The sequence below is a fragment of the Salvelinus namaycush genome, unplaced genomic scaffold (genome assembly GCF_016432855.1).
Source record: "Salvelinus namaycush isolate Seneca unplaced genomic scaffold, SaNama_1.0 Scaffold331, whole genome shotgun sequence".
Classification (NCBI taxonomy): Eukaryota; Metazoa; Chordata; class Actinopteri; order Salmoniformes; family Salmonidae; genus Salvelinus; species Salvelinus namaycush.
Window position 1 is genome coordinate 212,653 of NW_024060242.1, and position 19,882 is coordinate 232,534.

General features: G+C 47.4%; 1 protein-coding gene across 1 annotated transcript; it reads left to right on the top strand.

Annotated features, from left to right (window-relative positions):
• Window positions 1-650: 650 nt before the first annotated feature.
• bckdha (branched chain keto acid dehydrogenase E1 subunit alpha) lies at window positions 651-15,759 on the top strand (the record flags this gene model as incomplete). Its single annotated transcript, XM_038985419.1, has 5 exons — window positions 651-838; window positions 5,193-5,369; window positions 5,649-5,735; window positions 6,765-6,873; window positions 15,751-15,759. Coding segments are annotated over exons 1-5 (496 nt in total), but the record flags the coding sequence as incomplete, so codon positions are not given.
• Between the last annotated feature and the right edge of the window lie 4,123 nt (window positions 15,760-19,882).

Genomic DNA, 19,882 nt, shown 5'->3' on the forward strand with positions numbered 1-19,882 from the left:
AGTCCCACTTTGGGCTGCATCACAACTTCCAGGGTAGCTCTGTCATAGATCTCCTTACTGACCTTCACCTCCGCCGGGCCATACACTCCAGCTAATACACTGGTGTCTCCTGCAGAAACACAGACCCAATGAAATATACAATAACATAATCCATATCTGAGACAAAGTGCTGTAACGCAGCACAGCTTGGATGAGTATAGTTAGGTCACTTCTGTCTTGTTGGTCAATGGGGGGGGGCAGCGTGAGAGCAGCTACGGTATAGTTCGATACATTTCCTTTCAACGATATCTTGTTCTGATATACTGCTAACATACCTTGGACGAAGGACGACGATCCATCAGGTCGTGAAAGTAAATTCTGTTCGCAGCCAAACTCCCTCAAAGTAGGACTCGAATATCCACACACGTCCATCGTGCAAAGAGAAAACTAGAAGACTGTCGCGGCGATTTGACGTAGATTATTTTAGTTTTATTTTGGGCGCTCAATGATGACGGCATTACCCCAGTCCCCTTTTTTGTCTGTATCGCAGATCTCAAAGAAATGGTTAGGTGTAAGCAATAAGACCTAAACCCAGATAGCGGTATCATGGAGCTGCTGAGACCAACACAATTATTTCAGATCTACTAGACTTGCGGGAATTGATTAGTCGTTTAACATACGCTGCTAGCTACTGTAATTTGCAACTAGCAGAAGTAGCTAGCTAGCTAGCTAAACAGTGAAGAAGATGGCGACGCTAAACGGTATTAAGAAAATGTATGGGATCTGTTCTCATGTAATCCGCCAAACGACTGGATTGAGAGCAGCAAAACTCATTCAGCAGAGGGCGTTCAGAGTCAATGTGAGTTTATAAGACATTTTATAGCTAACCCATTAGTTAATGTGAGGAATTGTTGCTTGACATTGCACAAGTTAGCAAACGTTATGGCTAGTTGTGGCTAGCAAGCTAAACGTCATTTAGCGTACATTAATTAGTTGAATATATTCAATGCACATCCATCCAAATTAAAATTTTAAATAACATTCTTGTTTTGCATGTTTTCATTACTCAACATAAATAGCAAGTAAGCTAGCCAACTTGGTAACACGTTTGTTTAGCACCCACTGGAACAAATAGTTAGCTAACATGCTAATTTATCATTAACTTGCTAGTCTGGAAACCCTAGTGTTGCCTTCATTTTGAATGAGTTATCTAACGTTAGTTACTTTGATATGCGTGTTTGATATTACATTCAGGTATCATTAGTAGATCACTGCTAAATAGTGACGCTTCATTTTCCTGCATCCTGATTGGTCGATTGTGGGGAGTGGAGAACTGCAGACGTCATTTGTGAACGACGCAAAGTCGAACTTCTGCGTAACTATCAATACTTTGAGTGGTGATGATGATGATGATGATGATCATACACCAATGTTTCACAAGAGAAAGTGAGAGCCTTCTATTTGACCTGTCTAATCTTGCTAGCTACGTAGAGCGGTGGTCTGATTTCAAACCTTCACAAGCGTACACATCACCTCTAGGAACAGCTGGAAGGTCAGACATTTTTTTTTTTTTAAGCAACAGGGTAGACTGTTGTGTGGAGCTGCTGCTTGTGATTACTGTAGTAAACAGTGCCAACTAACTGCGTCACTAAACCCTTCCTAAGTGACCCGTCAGACTGCTGGCTTGGTGTGTGTGTGTCACTGTTAAGTCGTTAGAACGTCTGCAAAATGACTCAAATGTAAATGTAATAAACCCTCTCTCTGAAATTCAAGCAGCTTTATTGGCATCAATGCTCGTCAAGGCTCCCGAGTGGCTCAGCGTTCTAAGGCACTGCATCTCAGTGCTAGAGGCATCTCTACAAACCCTGGTTCGATTCCAGGCTGTATCACAACTGGCCGTGATTGGGAGTTCCATAGGGCGGCGCAAAAATTGTCCCAGCGTCATCCGGGTTAGGGTTTGGCCGGGATAGACCGTCATTGTAAATAGGAATTTGTTAACTGGCTTGCCTAGTTAAATAAAGGTTGGTTTTTTTATTGCCAAAGCAACAATGTATACAATATAGATTGTAATAAAATAATGAAGAATAATATAAAATGGTAGTAAATAATACAAACAAATAAATGACAATAATAACATGGTAACAGTCAATAGATGAAATATAATACGTATAAAGGGTTAACATGGAAAATGGAACTATATGTAACTAACTGTCATCCTGACCATTACATCAGTACTACCACTACTAATACAACTAAGCATTACTACCATCATCATTACTACTACAACTACTACCATCATTATTACTACCATCACTACTACCATCATTATTACTACCATCACCACTACCATCATCATTACTACTACAACTACCATCATTACTACCACCATCATTACTACTACTACCACCATCATCATTACTACCACCATCAGTACTACAACTACCATCATCATTACTACTACTACCACCATTACTACTACCACCATTACTACTACCATCATTAATACTACAACTACCACCATCATTACTACCACCACTACTACCACCATCATTACTACTACTACAATCATCATTACTATCATCAGTATTACCATCATCATTACTACTACTACCATCATCATTACTACTACCACTACCACCATCATTACTACTACCATCATTACTACTACCACTACCACCATTACTACTACCATCATTACTACTACTACAATCATCATTACCACCATCATTACTACCACCATCATTACTACCACCATCATTACTACCACCACCATTACTACCACCATCATTACTACTACTACAATCATCATTACTACCATCAGTATTACCACCATTACTACTACTACCACCATCATTACTACCATCAGTACTACCACCATTAGTACTACTACCACCACCATCATTACTACTACTACCACCAGTGCTACCATCATCATTACTACCACCATCATTACTACCACTACCACCAGTGTTACCATCATCATTACTACAACACTACTACCACCATCATCATTACTACTACCACTACTACCACCATCATCATTACTACCATCATCATTACTACTACCATCACCATCATTACCACTACTACCACCATCATCATTACTACCATCATCATTACTACTACCACTACTACCATCATCATTACTACTACCACCACTACTACCATCATCATTACTACTACCACCACTACTACCATCATCATTACTACTACCACCACTACTACCATCATCATTACTACTACCACCACTACTACCATCATCATTACTACTACCACCACTACTACCATCATCATTACTACTACCATCACCATCATTACTACCACCACTACTACCATCATCATTACTACTACCACCACCATCATTACTACTACCACTACTACCATCATCATTACTACTACCACCACCATCATTACTACTACCACTACTACCATCATCATTACTACTACCACCATCATTACTACTACCACCATCATTACTACTACTACCACCATCATTACTACTACTACCACCATCAGTACCACCATCAGTACTACCACCATCATTACTACTACTACCACCATCATTACTACTACTACCACCATCATTACTACTACTACCACCATCATTACTACTACTACCACCATCATTACTACTACTACCACCATCATTACTACTACTACCACCATCAGTACCACCATCAGTACTACCACCATCATTACTACTACTACCACCATCATTACTACTACTACCACCATCATTACTACTACCACCACCATCAGTACCACCATCAGTACTACCACCATCATTACTACTACTACCACCATCATTACTACTACTACCACCATCAGTACCACCATCAGTACTACCACCATCATTACTACTACTACCACCATCATTACTACTACTACCACCATCATTACTACTACCACCACCATCATTACTACTACTACCACCATCATTACTACTACTACCACCATCATTACTACTACTACCACCATCATTACCACTACTACCACCATCATTACTACTACTACCACCATCAGTACCACCATCAGTACTACCACCATCATTACTACTACTACCACCATCATTACTACCATCAGTACTACTACCATTACTACCATCATCATTACTACTACCACCATCATTACTACTACTACCACCATCATTACTACTACCACCATCAGTACTACTACCATTACTACCATCATCATTACTACTACCACCATCAGTACTACCATCAGTACTACCACCATCATTACTACTACTACCACCATCATTACTACTACCACCATCAGTACTACCATCAGTACTACCACCATCATTACTACTACTACCACCATCATTACTACTACCACCATCATTACTACTACTACCACCATCAGTACTACCATCAGTACTACCACCATCATTACTACTACTACCACCATCATTACTACTACCACCATCATTACTACTACTACCACCACCAACATTCATTTGTTATAATTACCATCACCCCGTACCACTACTAATTGGAATAATGTTAATAATAGTAATAACAATAATAGTAATAATAAGTAAGTTACTGTTTACTCTGCAGATGTTATTATTCAGTGTCTCTCAGGCTATGGCAGGCAAATACATATTTTGCTGAAAGAGGAGCTTATGCTCCTTCGCCCATGAGTATTTAAAGTTTTTCTTCTGGGTTTAATAAGTAGACATTTGAAATAAGTGTAGTAATTTCTGTGAATAATGAATTTCTTGGTGAGGAATATTTCTCACAGTAAAGGAGAAAGTGCATCTCTGTTTCTACATCCCCTGTCATGCAGTGACCACATACACGCTCCTCTTTGGGTAGCCATGTCTTTTTATGTCTGCCGGTTTCTGTTGCCAGTTGGTCACTCAGCCTGTACTTGGTAAGAATCTGTCTCTGCTTTGTATCTCTGACAGAGTAGAGATAATCAGCCAGGTGGTCACTCAGCCTGTACTTGGTAAGGATCTGTCTCTGCTTCGTGTCTCTGACAGAGTAGAGATAATCAGCCAATTCATATTTATTGCATACAATGCTCTGCTGGCCTTTTCTTTGAGTGCATTCACAGCCATATTAAAGTTTCCCCATGCAGATACGGTCAGACCAAGGTAGATGTCATTTCTACTGTGTTCAATTATGGTGTTGTTCAATGTGAATTTGACATCTGTGTTTTCTCTCTCCTTCCTTCTCTCTCTCCGTCTCTCCGTCTCTCCGTCTCAGGGAGCCCTCAGGCAGCAGTCGTTTGACTCCTCAGAAGAGAAGCCCCAGTTCCCGGGAGCATCAGCAGAGTTTATTGATCACCTGGAGTTCATCCAACCTAACGTGATCTCTGGGATCCCCGTTTACAGGGTCATGGACCGGGCCGGGAAGATCATTAACCCCTCAGAGGACCCACAGGTAATAGTACACACTGTACTAGTTGATACTACACAGGTCCGTAACCCCTCAGAGGACCCACAGGTAATAGTACACACTGTACTAGTTGATACTACACAGGTCATTAACCCCTCAGAGGACCCGTAGGCTATTACTGCAGGTGTCAGTACAGTATACAACATAATACCCAAGGTGTACACAGTTTACAGCAGCTTGTCAATAGAATTAGACTCCCTATCTCTACGACTGCCCTCCCTGTCTGATTGTCTGATTGTTTTGGACGTTCCTTCCTCCCCTCAGCTCTCCAAGGAACAAGTGTTGAACTTCTACCAGAAGATGACCCTGCTGAATACCATGGACCGCATCCTGTATGAGTCTCAGAGACAGGTGACAGAGAGCTGCCACCTGGGTCCGTCGTGAGGCCTGCCTACCAAATGGCACCCTATTCCCTACAGGGCAGTACATGGACCAGGGCCCTATGGCACCCTATTCCCTACAGGGCAGTACTTGGACCAGGGCCCATAGCGAATAGGGTGGTACATCTCTAGACAGGACTCTAATGATGTGACATCTCTAGACAGGACTCTAATGACGTGACATCTCTAGACAGGACTCTAATGATGTGACATCTCTAGACAGGACTCTAATGATGTGACATCTCTAGACAGGACTCTAATGATGTGACATCTCTAGACAGGACTCTAATGATGTGACATCTCTAGACAGGACTCTAATGACGTGACATCTCTAGACAGGACTCTAATGACGTGACATCTCTAGACAGGACTCTAATGACGTGACATCTCTAGACAGGACTCTATTGACGTGACATCTCTAGACAGGACTCTATTGACGTGACATCTCTAGACAGGACTCTAATGACGTGACATCTCTAGACAGGACTCTAATGACGTGACATCTCTAGACAGGACTCTAATGACGTGACATCTCTAGACAGGACTCTAATGACGTGACATCTCTAGACAGGACTCTAATGACGTGACATCTCTAGACAGGACTCTAATGACGTGACATCTCTAGACAGGACTCTAATGACGTGACATCTCTAGACAGGACTCTAATGACGTGACATCTCTAGACAGGACTCTAATGACGTGACATCTCTAGACAGGACTCTAATGACGTGACATCTCTAGACAGGACTCTAATGACGTGACATCTCTAGACAGGACTCTAATGACGTGACATCTAGACAGGACTGTAATGATGTGATGTCACGAGACAGGACTCTAATGATGTGACATCTCTAGACAGGACTCTAATGATGTGACATCTCTAGACAGGACTCTAATGATGTGACATCTCGAGACAGGACTCTAATGATGTGACATCTCTAGACAGGACTCTAATGATGTGACATCTCTAGACAGGACTCTAATGACGTGTGTGTTGTAGGGCCGTATATCCTTCTACATGACTAACTACGGAGAGGAGGGAACACACATCGGCAGCGCTGCAGCTCTCGACCCAAGGGACCTGGTCTTCGGCCAGTACAGGGAAGCAGGTAAGGATTCGATAGGGTTTAGTGACAGGAAGACCTGTTGACATCTCACCACTGTTTAAGGATACTCTGAGTCGATATTCATGTCATAAGGGATTCCCCTCGACCCCCCCCCCCCCCACCCCCCACAAATTGGGGAAAACGAACATTGTTTCCATTGTGTAGAAGAGCCGACTCTGTCAGAAATAACAAAACATACCAAAAAAGCTGCTGTGTGTAACTAGGTCAGAAATCTCGAGTTATGGTTCACAATGCCTCCACGTAGGGAAATAGAGCCTACGAGAAGAGCCCTGTGGCTTCAGGCTATACCGCGTAGGGAAATAGAGCCTACGAGAAGAGCCCTGTGGCTTCAGGCTATACCGCGTAGGGAAGTAGAGCCTGCGAGAAGAGCCCTGTGGCTTCAGGCTATACCGCGTAGGGAAATAGAGCCTACGAGAAGAGCCCTGTGGCTTCAGGCTATACCGCGTAGGGAAATAGAGCCTACGAGAAGAGCCCTGTGGCTTCAGGCTATACCGCGTAGGGAAATAGAGCCTGCGAGAAGAGCCCTGTGGCTTCAGGCTATACCGCGTAGGGAAATAGAGCCTACGAGAAGAGCCCTGTGGCTTCAGGCTATACCGCGTAGGGAAATAGAGCCTGCGAGAAGAGCCCTGTGGCTTCAGGCTATACCGTGTGGGGAAATTGTGTAGACCCGGTGTCCTAGTGGGTTACATGTAACTAGAGCACAGTGTGTAGACTCTGTCACAGGTAAGACATTTCACTTGTTAAGTAATAGTTCATTTATAACTCTGATCTCTACGTGCAGCTGTATAGTCTGTTTATAACTCTGTTCTCTACTTGTAGCTGTATAGTCTGTTTATAACTCTGCTCTCTACTTGTAGCTCTATAGTCTGTTTATAACTCTGCTCTCTACTTGTAGCTGTATAGTCTGTTTATAACTCTGCTCTCTACTTGTAGCTCTATAGTCTGTTTATAACTCTGCTCTCTACTTGTAGCTCTATAGTCTGTTTATAACTCTGCTCTCTACTTGTAGCTGTATAGTCTGTTTATAACTCTGCTCTCTACTTGTAGCTGTATAGTCTGTTTATAACTCTGTTCTCTACTTGTAGCTGTATAGTCTGTTTATAACTCTGCTCTCTACTTGTAGCTGTATAGTCTGTTTATAACTCTGCTCTCTACTTGTAGCTGTATAGTCTGTTTATAACTCTGCTCTCTACTTGTAGCTGTATAGTCTGTTTATAACTCTGTTCTCTACTTGTAGCTGTATAGTCTGTTTATAACTCTGTTCTCTACTTGTAGCTGTATAGTCTGTTTATAACTCTGCTCTCTACTTGTAGCTGTATAGTCTGTTTATAACTCTGTTCTCTACTTGTAGCTGTATAGTCTGTTTATAACTCTGCTCTCTACTTGTAGCTCTATAGTCTGTTTATAACTCTGTTCTCTACTTGTAGCTCTATGGTCTGTTTATAACTCTGCTCTCTACTTGTAGCTGTATAGTCTGTTTATAACTCTGCTCTCTACTTGTAGCTGTATAGTCTGTTTATAACTCTGCTCTCTACTTGTAGCTGTATAGTCTGTTTATAACTCTGATCTCTACTTGTAGCTGTATAGTCTGTTTATAACTCTGCTCTCTACTTGTAGCTGTATAGTCTGTTTATAACTCTGTTCTCTACTTGTAGCTGTATAGTCTGTTTATAACTCTGCTCTCTACTTGTAGCTGTATAGTCTGTTTATAACTCTGTTCTCTACTTGTAGCTGTATAGTCTGTTTATAACTCTGCTCTCTACTTGTAGCTGTATAGTCTGTTTATAACTCTGCTCTCTACTTGTAGCTGTATAGTCTGTTTATAACTCTGCTCTCTACTTGTAGCTGTATAGTCTGTTTATAACTCTGTTCTCTACTTGTAGCTGTATAGTCTGTTTATAACTCTGTTCTCTACTTGTAGCTGTATAGTCTGTTTATAACTCTGCTCTCTACTTGTAGCTGTATAGTCTGTTTATAACTCTGTTCTCTACTTGTAGCTGTATAGTCTGTTTATAACTCTGCTCTCTACTTGTAGCTCTATAGTCTGTTTATAACTCTGTTCTCTACTTGTAGCTCTATGGTCTGTTTATAACTCTGCTCTCTACTTGTAGCTGTATAGTCTGTTTATAACTCTGCTCTCTACTTGTAGCTGTATAGTCTGTTTATAACTCTGCTCTCTACTTGTAGCTGTATAGTCTGTTTATAACTCTGATCTCTACTTGTAGCTGTATAGTCTGTTTATAACTCTGCTCTCTACTTGTAGCTGTATAGTCTGTTTATAACTCTGTTCTCTACTTGTAGCTGTATAGTCTGTTTATAACTCTGCTCTCTACTTGTAGCTGTATAGTCTGTTTATAACTCTGTTCTCTACTTGTAGCTCTATAGTCTGTTTATAACTCTGTTCTCTACTTGTAGCTGTATAGTCTGTTTATAACTCTGTTCTCTACTTGTAGCTCTATAGTCTGTTTATAACTCTGTTCTCTACTTGTAGCTGTATAGTCTGTTTATAACTCTGTTCTCTACTTGTAGCTGTATAGTCTGTTTATAACTCTGCTCTCTACTTGTAGCTGTATAGTCTGTTTATAACTCTGCTCTCTACTTGTAGCTGTATAGTCTGTTTATAACTCTGCTCTCTACTTGTAGCTGTATAGTCTGTTTATAACTCTGCTCTCTACTTGTAGCTCTATGGTCTGTTTGTGTTGTTGGTTTTGGCTAGCTTAATGTTCCTGTCGTTAGCTAGCTAGTGGCTGCTAGCATCGTCATGAGGGAAGCACGACAATATGGCATGTTTTCTAAGTAGTGAGAACGCTCTGGAGCAGGCAGTGTTGAAACGTCGTCTTCAGACATGCACTTCTCTTAAATGTAGTTTTGTAATTGACTAAAACGAGCAGACATCAAAGAAAAATTGTGTGTTTTTAAAGGTCAAGTGTTTGCTGTGAGCCAATGTGGTAACCTAGGTAACCGCGTGTTGTTTTCCCCACGGGCTGGTTGGGGCCGCGACGGTCTATCTAATACCGACTGGGACTAGTCAACGGGGTTTAGTGAGAGAACAAACTGTTTCACGTCTCGCCACCCTGCTGATGTCCTGTAGGGTTTAACGACCCTCTGTGTGTGTCGGTAGGTGATGTCCTGTAGGGTTTAACGACCCTCTGTGTGTGTCGGTAGGTGATGTCCTGTAGGGTTTAACGACCCTCTGTGTGTGTCGGTAGGTGATGTCCTGTAGGGTTCAACGACCCTCTGTGTGTGTCGGTAGGTGATGTCCTGTAGGGTTTAACGACCCTCTGTGTGTGTCGGTAGGTGATGTCCTGTAGGGTTTAACGACCCTCTGTGTGTGTCGGTAGGAGATGTCCTGTAGGGTTTAACGACCCTCTGTGTGTGTCGGTAGGTGATGTCCTGTAGGGTTTAACGACCCTCTGTGTGTGTCGGTAGGTGATGTCCTGTAGGGTTCAACGACCCTCTGTGTGTGTCGGTAGGTGATGTCCTGTAGGGTTTAACGACCCTCTGTGTGTGTCGGTAGGTGATGTCCTGTAGGGTTTAACGACCCTCTGTGTGTGTCGGTAGGTGATGTCCTGTAGGGTTTAACGACCCTCTGTGTGTGTCGGTAGGTGATGTCCTGTAGGGTTTAACGACCCTCTGTGTGTGTCGGTAGGTGATGTCCTGTAGGGTTTAACGACCCTCTGTGTGTGTCGGTAGGTGATGTCCTGTAGGGTGTAACGACCCTCTGTGTGTGTCGGTAGGAGATGTCCTGTAGGGTTCAACGACCCTCTGTGTGTGTCGGTAGATGATGTCCTGTAGGGTTCAACGACCCTCTGTGTGTGTCGGTAGGTGATGTCCTGTAGGGTTTAACGACCCTCTGTGTGTGTCGGTAGGTGATGTCCTGTAGGGTTTAACGACCCTCTGTGTGTGTCGGTAGGTGATGTCCTGTAGGGTTTAACGACCCTCTGTGTGTGTCGGTAGGTGATGTCCTGTAGGGTTTAACGACCCTCTGTGTGTGTCGGTAGGTGATGTCCTGTAGGGTTTAACGACCCTCTGTGTGTGTCGGTAGGTGATGTCCTGTAGGGTTTAACGACCCTCTGTGTGTGTCGGTAGGTGATGTCCTGTAGGGTTCAACGACCCTCTGTGTGTGTCGGTAGGTGATGTCCTGTAGGGTTCAACGACCCTCTGTGTGTGTCGGTAGGTGATGTCCTGTAGGGTTTAACGACCCTCTGTGTGTGTCGGTAGGTGATGTCCTGTAGGGTTCAACGACCCTCTGTGTGTGTCGGTAGGTGATGTCCTGTAGGGTTCAACGACCCTCTGTGTGTGTCGGTAGGTGATGTCCTGTAGGGTTCAACGACCCTCTGTGTGTGTCGGTAGGTGATGTCCTGTAGGGTGTAACGACCCTCTGTGTGTGTCGGTAGGTGATGTCCTGTAGGGTTTAACGACCCTCTGTGTGTGTCGGTAGGTGATGTCCTGTAGGGTTTAACGACCCTCTGTGTGTGTCGGTAGGTGATGTCCTGTAGGGTTCAACGACCCTCTGTGTGTGTCGGTAGGTGATGTCCTGTAGGGTTTAACGACCCTCTGTGTGTCGGTAGGTGATGTCCTGTAGGGTTTAACGACCCTCTGTGTGTGTCGGTAGGTGATGTCCCGTAGGGTTCAACGACCCTCTGTGTGTGTCGGTAGGTGATGTCCTGTAGGGTTTAACGACCCTCTGTGTGTGTCGGTAGGTGATGTCCTGTAGGGTTTAACGACCCTCTGTGTGTGTCGGTAGGTGATGTCCTGTAGGGTTTAACGACCCTCTGTGTGTGTCGGTAGGTGATGTCCTGTAGGGTTCAACGACCCTCTGTGTGTGTCGGTAGGTGATGTCCTGTAGGGTTCAACGACCCTCTGTGTGTGTCGGTAGGTGATGTCCTGTAGGGTTTAACGACCCTCTGTGTGTGTCGGTAGGTGATGTCCTGTAGGGTTCAACGACCCTCTGTGTGTGTCGGTAGGTGATGTCCTGTAGGGTTCAACGACCCTCTGTGTGTGTCGGTAGGTGATGTCCTGTAGGGTTCAACGACCCTCTGTGTGTGTCGGTAGGTGATGTCCTGTAGGGTGTAACGACCCTCTGTGTGTGTCGGTAGGTGATGTCCTGTAGGGTTTAACGACCCTCTGTGTGTGTCGGTAGGTGATGTCCTGTAGGGTTTAACGACCCTCTGTGTGTGTCGGTAGGTGATGTCCTGTAGGGTTCAACGACCCTCTGTGTGTGTCGGTAGGTGATGTCCTGTAGGGTTTAACGACCCTCTGTGTGTGTCGGTAGACGTGCTGATGTCCCGTAGGGTTCAACGACCCTCTGTGTGTGTCGGTAGGTGATGTCCTGTAGGGTTTAACGACCCTCTGTGTGTGTCGGTAGGTGATGTCCTGTAGGGTTCAACGACCCTCTGTGTGTGTCGGTAGGTGATGTCCTGTAGGGTTCAACGACCCTCTGTGTGTGTCGGTAGGAGATGTCCTGTAGGGTTTAACGACCCTCTGTGTGTGTCGGTAGGTGATGTCCTGTAGGGTTTAACGACCCTCTGTGTGTGTCGGTAGGTGATGTCCTGTAGGGTTTAACGACCCTCTGTGTGTGTCGGTAGGAGATGTCCTGTAGGGTTCAACGACCCTCTGTGTGTGTCGGTAGGTGATGTCCTGTAGGGTTTAACGACCCTCTGTGTGTGTCGGTAGGTGATGTCCTGTAGGGTTTAACGACCCTTTGTGTGTGTCGGTAGGTGATGTCCTGTAGGGTTCAACGACCCTCTGTGTGTGTCGGTAGGTGATGTCCTGTAGGGTTTAACGACCCTCTGTGTGTGTCGGTAGGTGATGTCCTGTAGGGTTTAACGACCCTCTGTGTGTGTCGGTAGGTGATGTCCTGTAGGGTTCAACGACCCTCTGTGTGTGTCGGTAGGTGATGTCCTGTAGGGTTTAACGACCCTCTGTGTGTGTCGGTAGGTGATGTCCTGTAGGGTTCAACGACCCTCTGTGTGTGTCGGTAGGTGATGTCCTGTAGGGTTCAACGACCCTCTGTGTGTGTCGGTAGGTGATGTCCTGTAGGGTTTAACGACCCTCTGTGTGTGTCGGTAGGTGATGTCCTGTAGGGTTTAACGACCCTCTGTGTGTGTCGGTAGGTGATGTCCTGTAGGGTTCAACGACCCTCTGTGTGTGTCGGTAGGTGATGTCCTGTAGGGTTCAACGACCCTCTGTGTGTGTCGGTAGGTGATGTCCTGTAGGGTTTAACGACCCTCTGTGTGTGTCGGTAGGTGATGTCCTGTAGGGTTCAACGACCCTCTGTGTGTGTCGGTAGGTGATGTCCTGTAGGGTTCAACGACCCTCTGTGTGTGTCGGTAGGTGATGTCCTGTAGGGTTCAACGACCCTCTGTGTGTGTCGGTAGGTGATGTCCTGTAGGGTGTAACGACCCTCTGTGTGTGTCGGTAGGTGATGTCCTGTAGGGTTTAACGACCCTCTGTGTGTGTCGGTAGGTGATGTCCTGTAGGGTTTAACGACCCTCTGTGTGTGTCGGTAGGTGATGTCCTGTAGGGTTTAACGACCCTCTGTGTGTGTCGGTAGGTGATGTCCTGTAGGGTTTAACGACCCTCTGTGTGTGTCGGTAGACGTGCTGATGTCCCGTAGGGTTCAACGACCCTCTGTGTGTGTCGGTAGGTGATGTCCCGTAGGGTTTAACGACCCTCTGTGTGTGTCGGTAGGTGATGTCCTGTAGGGTTCAACGACCCTCTGTGTGTGTCGGTAGGTGATGTCCTGTAGGGTTCAACGACCCTCTGTGTGTGTCGGTAGGAGATGTCCTGTAGGGTTTAACGACCCTCTGTGTGTGTCGGTAGGTGATGTCCTGTAGGGTTTAACGACCCTCTGTGTGTGTCGGTAGAAGATGTCCTGTAGGGTTTAACGACCCTCTGTGTGTGTCGGTAGGAGATGTCCTGTAGGGTTTAACGACCCTCTGTGTGTGTCGGTAGGTGATGTCCTGTAGGGTTTAACGACCCTCTGTGTGTGTCGGTAGGTGATGTCCTGTAGGGTTCAACGACCCTCTGTGTGTGTCGGTAGGTGATGTCCTGTAGGGTTTAACGACCCTCTGTGTGTGTCGGTAGGTGATGTCCTGTAGGGTTTAACGACCCTCTGTGTGTGTCGGTAGGAGATGTCCTGTAGGGTTTAACGACCCTCTGTGTGTGTCGGTAGGTGATGTCCTGTAGGGTTTAACGACCCTCTGTGTGTGTCGGTAGGTGATGTCCTGTAGGGTTCAACGACCCTCTGTGTGTGTCGGTAGGTGATGTCCTGTAGGGTTTAACGACCCTCTGTGTGTGTCGGTAGGTGATGTCCTGTAGGGTTTAACGACCCTCTGTGTGTGTCGGTAGGTGATGTCCTGTAGGGTTCAACGACCCTCTGTGTGTGTCGGTAGGTGATGTCCTGTAGGGTTTAACGACCCTCTGTGTGTGTCGGTAGGTGATGTCCTGTAGGGTTCAACGACCCTCTGTGTGTGTCGGTAGGTGATGTCCTGTAGGGTTCAACGACCCTCTGTGTGTGTCGGTAGGTGATGTCCTGTAGGGTTTAACGACCCTCTGTGTGTGTCGGTAGGTGATGTCCTGTAGGGTTTAACGACCCTCTGTGTGTGTCGGTAGGCGTGCTGATGTCCTGTAGGGTTTAACGACCCTCTGTGTGTGTCGGTAGGTGATGTCCTGTAGGGTTTAACGACCCTCTGTGTGTGTCGGTAGGTGATGTCCCGTAGGGTTTAACGACCCTCTGTGTGTGTCGGTAGGTGATGTCCCGTAGGGTTTAACGACCCTCTGTGTGTGTCGGTAGGTGATGTCCTGTAGGGTTCAACGACCCTCTGTGTGTGTCGGTAGGTGATGTCCTGTAGGGTTTAACGACCCTCTGTGTGTGTCGGTAGGTGATGTCCTGTAGGGTTTAACGACCCTCTGTGTGTGTCGGTAGGTGATGTCCTGTAGGGTTTAACGACCCTCTGTGTGTGTCGGTAGGTGATGTCCTGTAGGGTTTAACGACCCTCTGTGTGTGTCGGTAGGTGATGTCCTGTAGGGTTTAACGACCCTCTGTGTGTGTCGGTAGGTGATGTCCTGTAGGGTTTAACGACCCTCTGTGTGTGTCGGTAGGTGATGTCCTGTAGGGTTTAACGACCCTCTGTGTGTGTCGGTAGGTGATGTCCTGTAGGGTTTAACGACCCTCTGTGTGTGTCGGTAGGTGATGTCCTGTAGGGTTTAACGACCCTCTGTGTGTGTCGGTAGGCGTGCTGATGTCCTGTAGGGTTCAACGACCCTCTGTGTGTGTCGGTAGGTGATGTCCTGTAGGGTTCAACGACCCTCTGTGTGTGTCGGTAGGTGATGTCCTGTAGGGTTTAACGACCCTCTGTGTGTGTCGGTAGGAGATGTCCTGTAGGGTTTAACGACCCTCTGTGTGTGTCGGTAGGTGATGTCCTGTAGGGTTTAACGACCCTCTGTGTGTGTCGGTAGGTGATGTCCTGTAGGGTTTAACGACCCTCTGTGTGTGTCGGTAGGTGATGTCCCGTAGGGTTTAACGACCCTCTGTGTGTGTCGGTAGGTGATGTCCCGTAGGGTTTAACGACCCTCTGTGTGTGTCGGTAGGTGATGTCCTGTAGGGTTCAACGACCCTCTGTGTGTGTCGGTAGGTGATGTCCTGTAGGGTTTAACGACCCTCTGTGTGTGTCGGTAGGTGATGTCCTGTAGGGTTCAACGACCCTCTGTGTGTGTCGGTAGGTGATGTCCTGTAGGGTTTAACGACCCTCTGTGTGTGTCGGTAGGTGATGTCCTGTAGGGTTCAACGACCCTCTGTGTGTGTCGGTAGGTGATGTCCTGTAGGGTTTAACGACCCTCTGTGTGTGTCGGTAGGTGTGCTGATGTCCTGTAGGGTTTAACGACCCTCTGTGTGTGTCGGTAGGTGATGTCCTGTAGGGTTTAACGACCCTCTGTGTGTGTCGGTAGGTGATGTCCTGTAGGGTTTAACGACCCTCTGTGTGTGTCGGTAGGTGATGTCCTGTAGGGTTTAACGACCCTCTGTGTGTGTCGGTAGGTGATGTCCTGTAGGGTTCAACGACCCTCTGTGTGTGTCGGTAGGTGATGTCCTGTAGGGTTTAACGACCCTCTGTGTGTGTCGGTAGGTGTGCTGATGTCCTGTAGGGTTTCAACGACCCTCTGTGTGTGTCGGTAGGTGATGTCCTGTAGGGTTCAACGACCCTCTGTGTGTGTCGGTAGGTGATGTCCTGTAGGGTTTAACGACCCTCTGTGTGTGTCGGTAGGTGATGTCCTGTAGGGTTTAACGACCCTCTGTGTGTGTCGGTAGGAGATGTCCTGTAGGGTTTAACGACCCTCTGTGTGTGTCGGTAGGTGATGTCCTGTAGGGTTTAACGACCCTCTGTGTGTGTCGGTAGGTGATGTCCTGTAGGGTTTAACGACCCTCTGTGTGTGTCGGTAGGTGATGTCCTGTAGGGTTTAACGACCCTCTGTGTGTGTCGGTAGGTGATGTCCTGTAGGGTTTAACGACCCTCTGTGTGTGTCGGTAGGTGATGTCCTGTAGGGTTTAACGACCCTCTGTGTGTGTCGGTAGGTGATGTCCTGTAGGGTTCAACGACCCTCTGTGTGTGTCGGTAGGTGATGTCCTGTAGGGTTTAACGACCCTCTGTGTGTGTCGGTAGGTGATGTCCTGTAGGGTTTAACGACCCTCTGTGTGTGTCGGTAGGTGATGTCCTGTAGGGTTCAACGACCCTCTGTGTGTGTCGGTAGGTGATGTCCTGTAGGGTTCAACGACCCTCTGTGTGTGTCGGTAGGAGATGTCCTGTAGGGTTTAACGACCCTCTGTGTGTGTCAGTAGGTGATGTCCTGTAGGGTTCAACGACCCTCTGTGTGTGTCGGTAGGAGATGTCCTGTAGGGTTTAACGACCCTCTGTGTGTGTGTCGGTAGGTGATGTCCTGTAGGGTTTAACGACCCTCTGTGTGTGTCGGTAGGTGATGTCCTGTAGGGTTTAACGACCCTCTGTGTGTGTCGGTAGGTGATGTCCTGTAGGGTTTAACGACCCTCTGTGTGTGTCGGTAGGTGATGTCCTGTAGGGTTTAACGACCCTCTGTGTGTGTCGGTAGGTGATGTCCTGTAGGGTTCAACGACCCTCTGTGTGTGTCGGTAGGTGATGTCCTGTAGGGTTCAACGACCCTCTGTGTGTGTCGGTAGGTGATGTCCTGTAGGGTTTAACGACCCTCTGTGTGTGTCGGTAGGTGATGTCCTGTAGGGTTTAACGACCCTCTGTGTGTGTCGGTAGGTGATGTCCTGTAGGGTTTAACGACCCTCTGTGTGTCGGTAGTGATGTCCTGTAGGGTTTAACGACCCTCTGTGTGTGTCGGTAGGTGATGTCCTGTAGGGTTTAACGACCCTCTGTGTGTGTCGGTAGGTGATGTCCTGTAGGGTTCAACGACCCTCTGTGTGTGTCGGTAGGTGATGTCCTGTAGGGTTCAACGACCCTCTGTGTGTGTCGGTAGGTGATGTCCTGTAGGGTTCAACGACCCTCTGTGTGTGTCGGTAGGTGATGTCCTGTAGGGTTCAACGACCCTCTGTGTGTGTCGGTAGGTGATGTCCTGTAGGGTTTAACGACCCTCTGTGTGTGTCGGTAGGTGATGTCCTGTAGGGTTCAACGACCCTCTGTGTGTGTCGGTAGGTGATGTCCTGTAGGGTTCAACGACCCTCTGTGTGTGTCGGTAGGTGATGTCCTGTAGGGTTCAACGACCCTCTGTGTGTGTCGGTAGGTGATGTCCTGTAGGGTTTAACGACCCTCTGTGTGTGTCGGTAGACGTGCTGATGTCCCGTAGGGTTCAACGACCCTCTGTGTGTGTCGGTAGGTGATGTCCTGTAGGGTTCAACGACCCTCTGTGTGTGTCGGTAGGTGATGTCCTGTAGGGTTTAACGACCCTCTGTGTGTGTCGGTAGGTGATGTCCTGTAGGGTTTAACGACCCTCTGTGTGTGTCGGTAGGTGATGTCCTGTAGGGTTTAACGACCCTCTGTGTGTGTCGGTAGGTGATGTCCTGTAGGGTTCAACGACCCTCTGTGTGTGTCGGTAGGTGATGTCCTGTAGGGTTCAACGACCCTCTGTGTGTGTCGGTAGGTGATGTCCTGTAGGGTTCAACGACCCTCTGTGTGTGTCGGTAGGTGATGTCCTGTAGGGTTCAACGACCCTCTGTGTGTGTCGGTAGGTGATGTCCTGTAGGGTTTAACGACCCTCTGTGTGTGTCGGTAGACGTGCTGATGTCCCGTAGGGTTCAACGACCCTCTGTGTGTGTCGGTAGGTGATGTCCTGTAGGGTTTAACGACCCTCTGTGTGTGTCGGTAGACGTGCTGATGTCCTGTAGGGTTTAACGACCCTCTGTGTGTGTCGGTAGGAGATGTCCTGTAGGGTTTAACGACCCTCTGTGTGTGTCGGTAGGTGATGTCCTGTAGGGTTCAACGACCCTCTGTGTGTGTCGGTAGGAGATGTCCTGTAGGGTTCAACGACCCTCTGTGTGTGTCGGTAGGTGATGTCCTGTAGGGTTCAACGACCCTCTGTGTGTGTCGGTAGGTGATGTCCTGTAGGGTTTAACGACCCTCTGTGTGTGTCGGTAGGTGATGTCCTGTAGGGTTCAACGACCCTCTGTGTGTGTCGGTAGGAGATGTCCTGTAGGGTTTAACGACCCTCTGTGTGTGTCGGTAGGTGATGTCCTGTAGGGTTTAACGACCCTCTGTGTGTGTCGGTAGGAGATGTCCTGTAGGGTTTAACGACCCTCTGTGTGTGTCGGTAGGTGATGTCCTGTAGGGTTTAACGACCCTCTGTGTGTGTCGGTAGGTGATGTCCTGTAGGGTTCAACGACCCTCTGTGTGTGTCGGTAGGTGATGTCCTGTAGGGTTAACGACCCTCTGTGTGTGTCGGTAGGTGATGTCCTGTAGGGTTTAACGACCCTCTGTGTGTGTCGGTAGGTGATGTCCTGTAGGGTTTAACGACCCTCTGTGTGTGTCGGTAGGTGTGCTGATGTCCTGTAGGGTTTAACGACCCTCTGTGTGTGTCGGTAGGTGTGCTGATGTCCTGTAGGGTTTAACGACCCTCTGTGTGTGTCGGTAGGTGATGTCCTGTAGGGTTTAACGACCCTCTGTGTGTGTCGGTAGGTGATGTCCTGTAGGGTTTAACGACCCTCTGTGTGTGTCGGTAGATGATGTCCTGTAGGGTTTAACGACCCTCTGTGTGTGTCGGTAGGTGATGTCCTGTAGGGTTTAACGACCCTCTGTGTGTCGGTAGGTGATGTCCTGTAGGGTTTAACGACCCTCTGTGTGTGTCGGTAGGTGATGTCCTGTAGGGTTTAACGACCCTCTGTGTGTGTCGGTAGGTGATGTCCTGTAGGGTTCAACGACCCTCTGTGTGTGTCGGTAGGTGATGTCCTGTAGGTTTAACGACCCTCTGTGTGTGTCGGTAGGTGATGTCCTGTAGGGTTTAACGACCCTCTGTGTGTGTCGGTAGGTGATGTCCTGTAGGGTTCAACGACCCTCTGTGTGTGTCGGTAGGTGATGTCCTGTAGGGTTTAACGACCCTCTGTGTGTGTCGGTAGGTGATGTCCTGTAGGGTTTAACGACCCTCTGTGTGTGTCGGTAGGTGATGTCCTGTAGGGTTTAACGACCCTCTGTGTGTGTCGGTAGTGATGTCCTGTAGGGTTTAACGACCCTCTGTGTGTGTCGGTAGGTGATGTCCTGTAGGGTTCAACGACCCTCTGTGTGTGGTCGGTAGGTGAGTCCTGTATGTCCTGTAGGGTTTCAACGACCCTCTGTGTGTGTCGGTAGGTGATGTCCTGTAGGGTTTCAACGACCCTCTGTGTGTGTCGGTAGTGAGATGTCCTGTAGGGTTCATACGACCCTCTGTGTGTGTCGGTAGGAGATGTCCTTAGGGTTTAACGACCCTCTGTGTGTGTCGGTAGGTGATGTTCCTGTAGGGTTCAACGACCCTCTGTGTGTGTCGT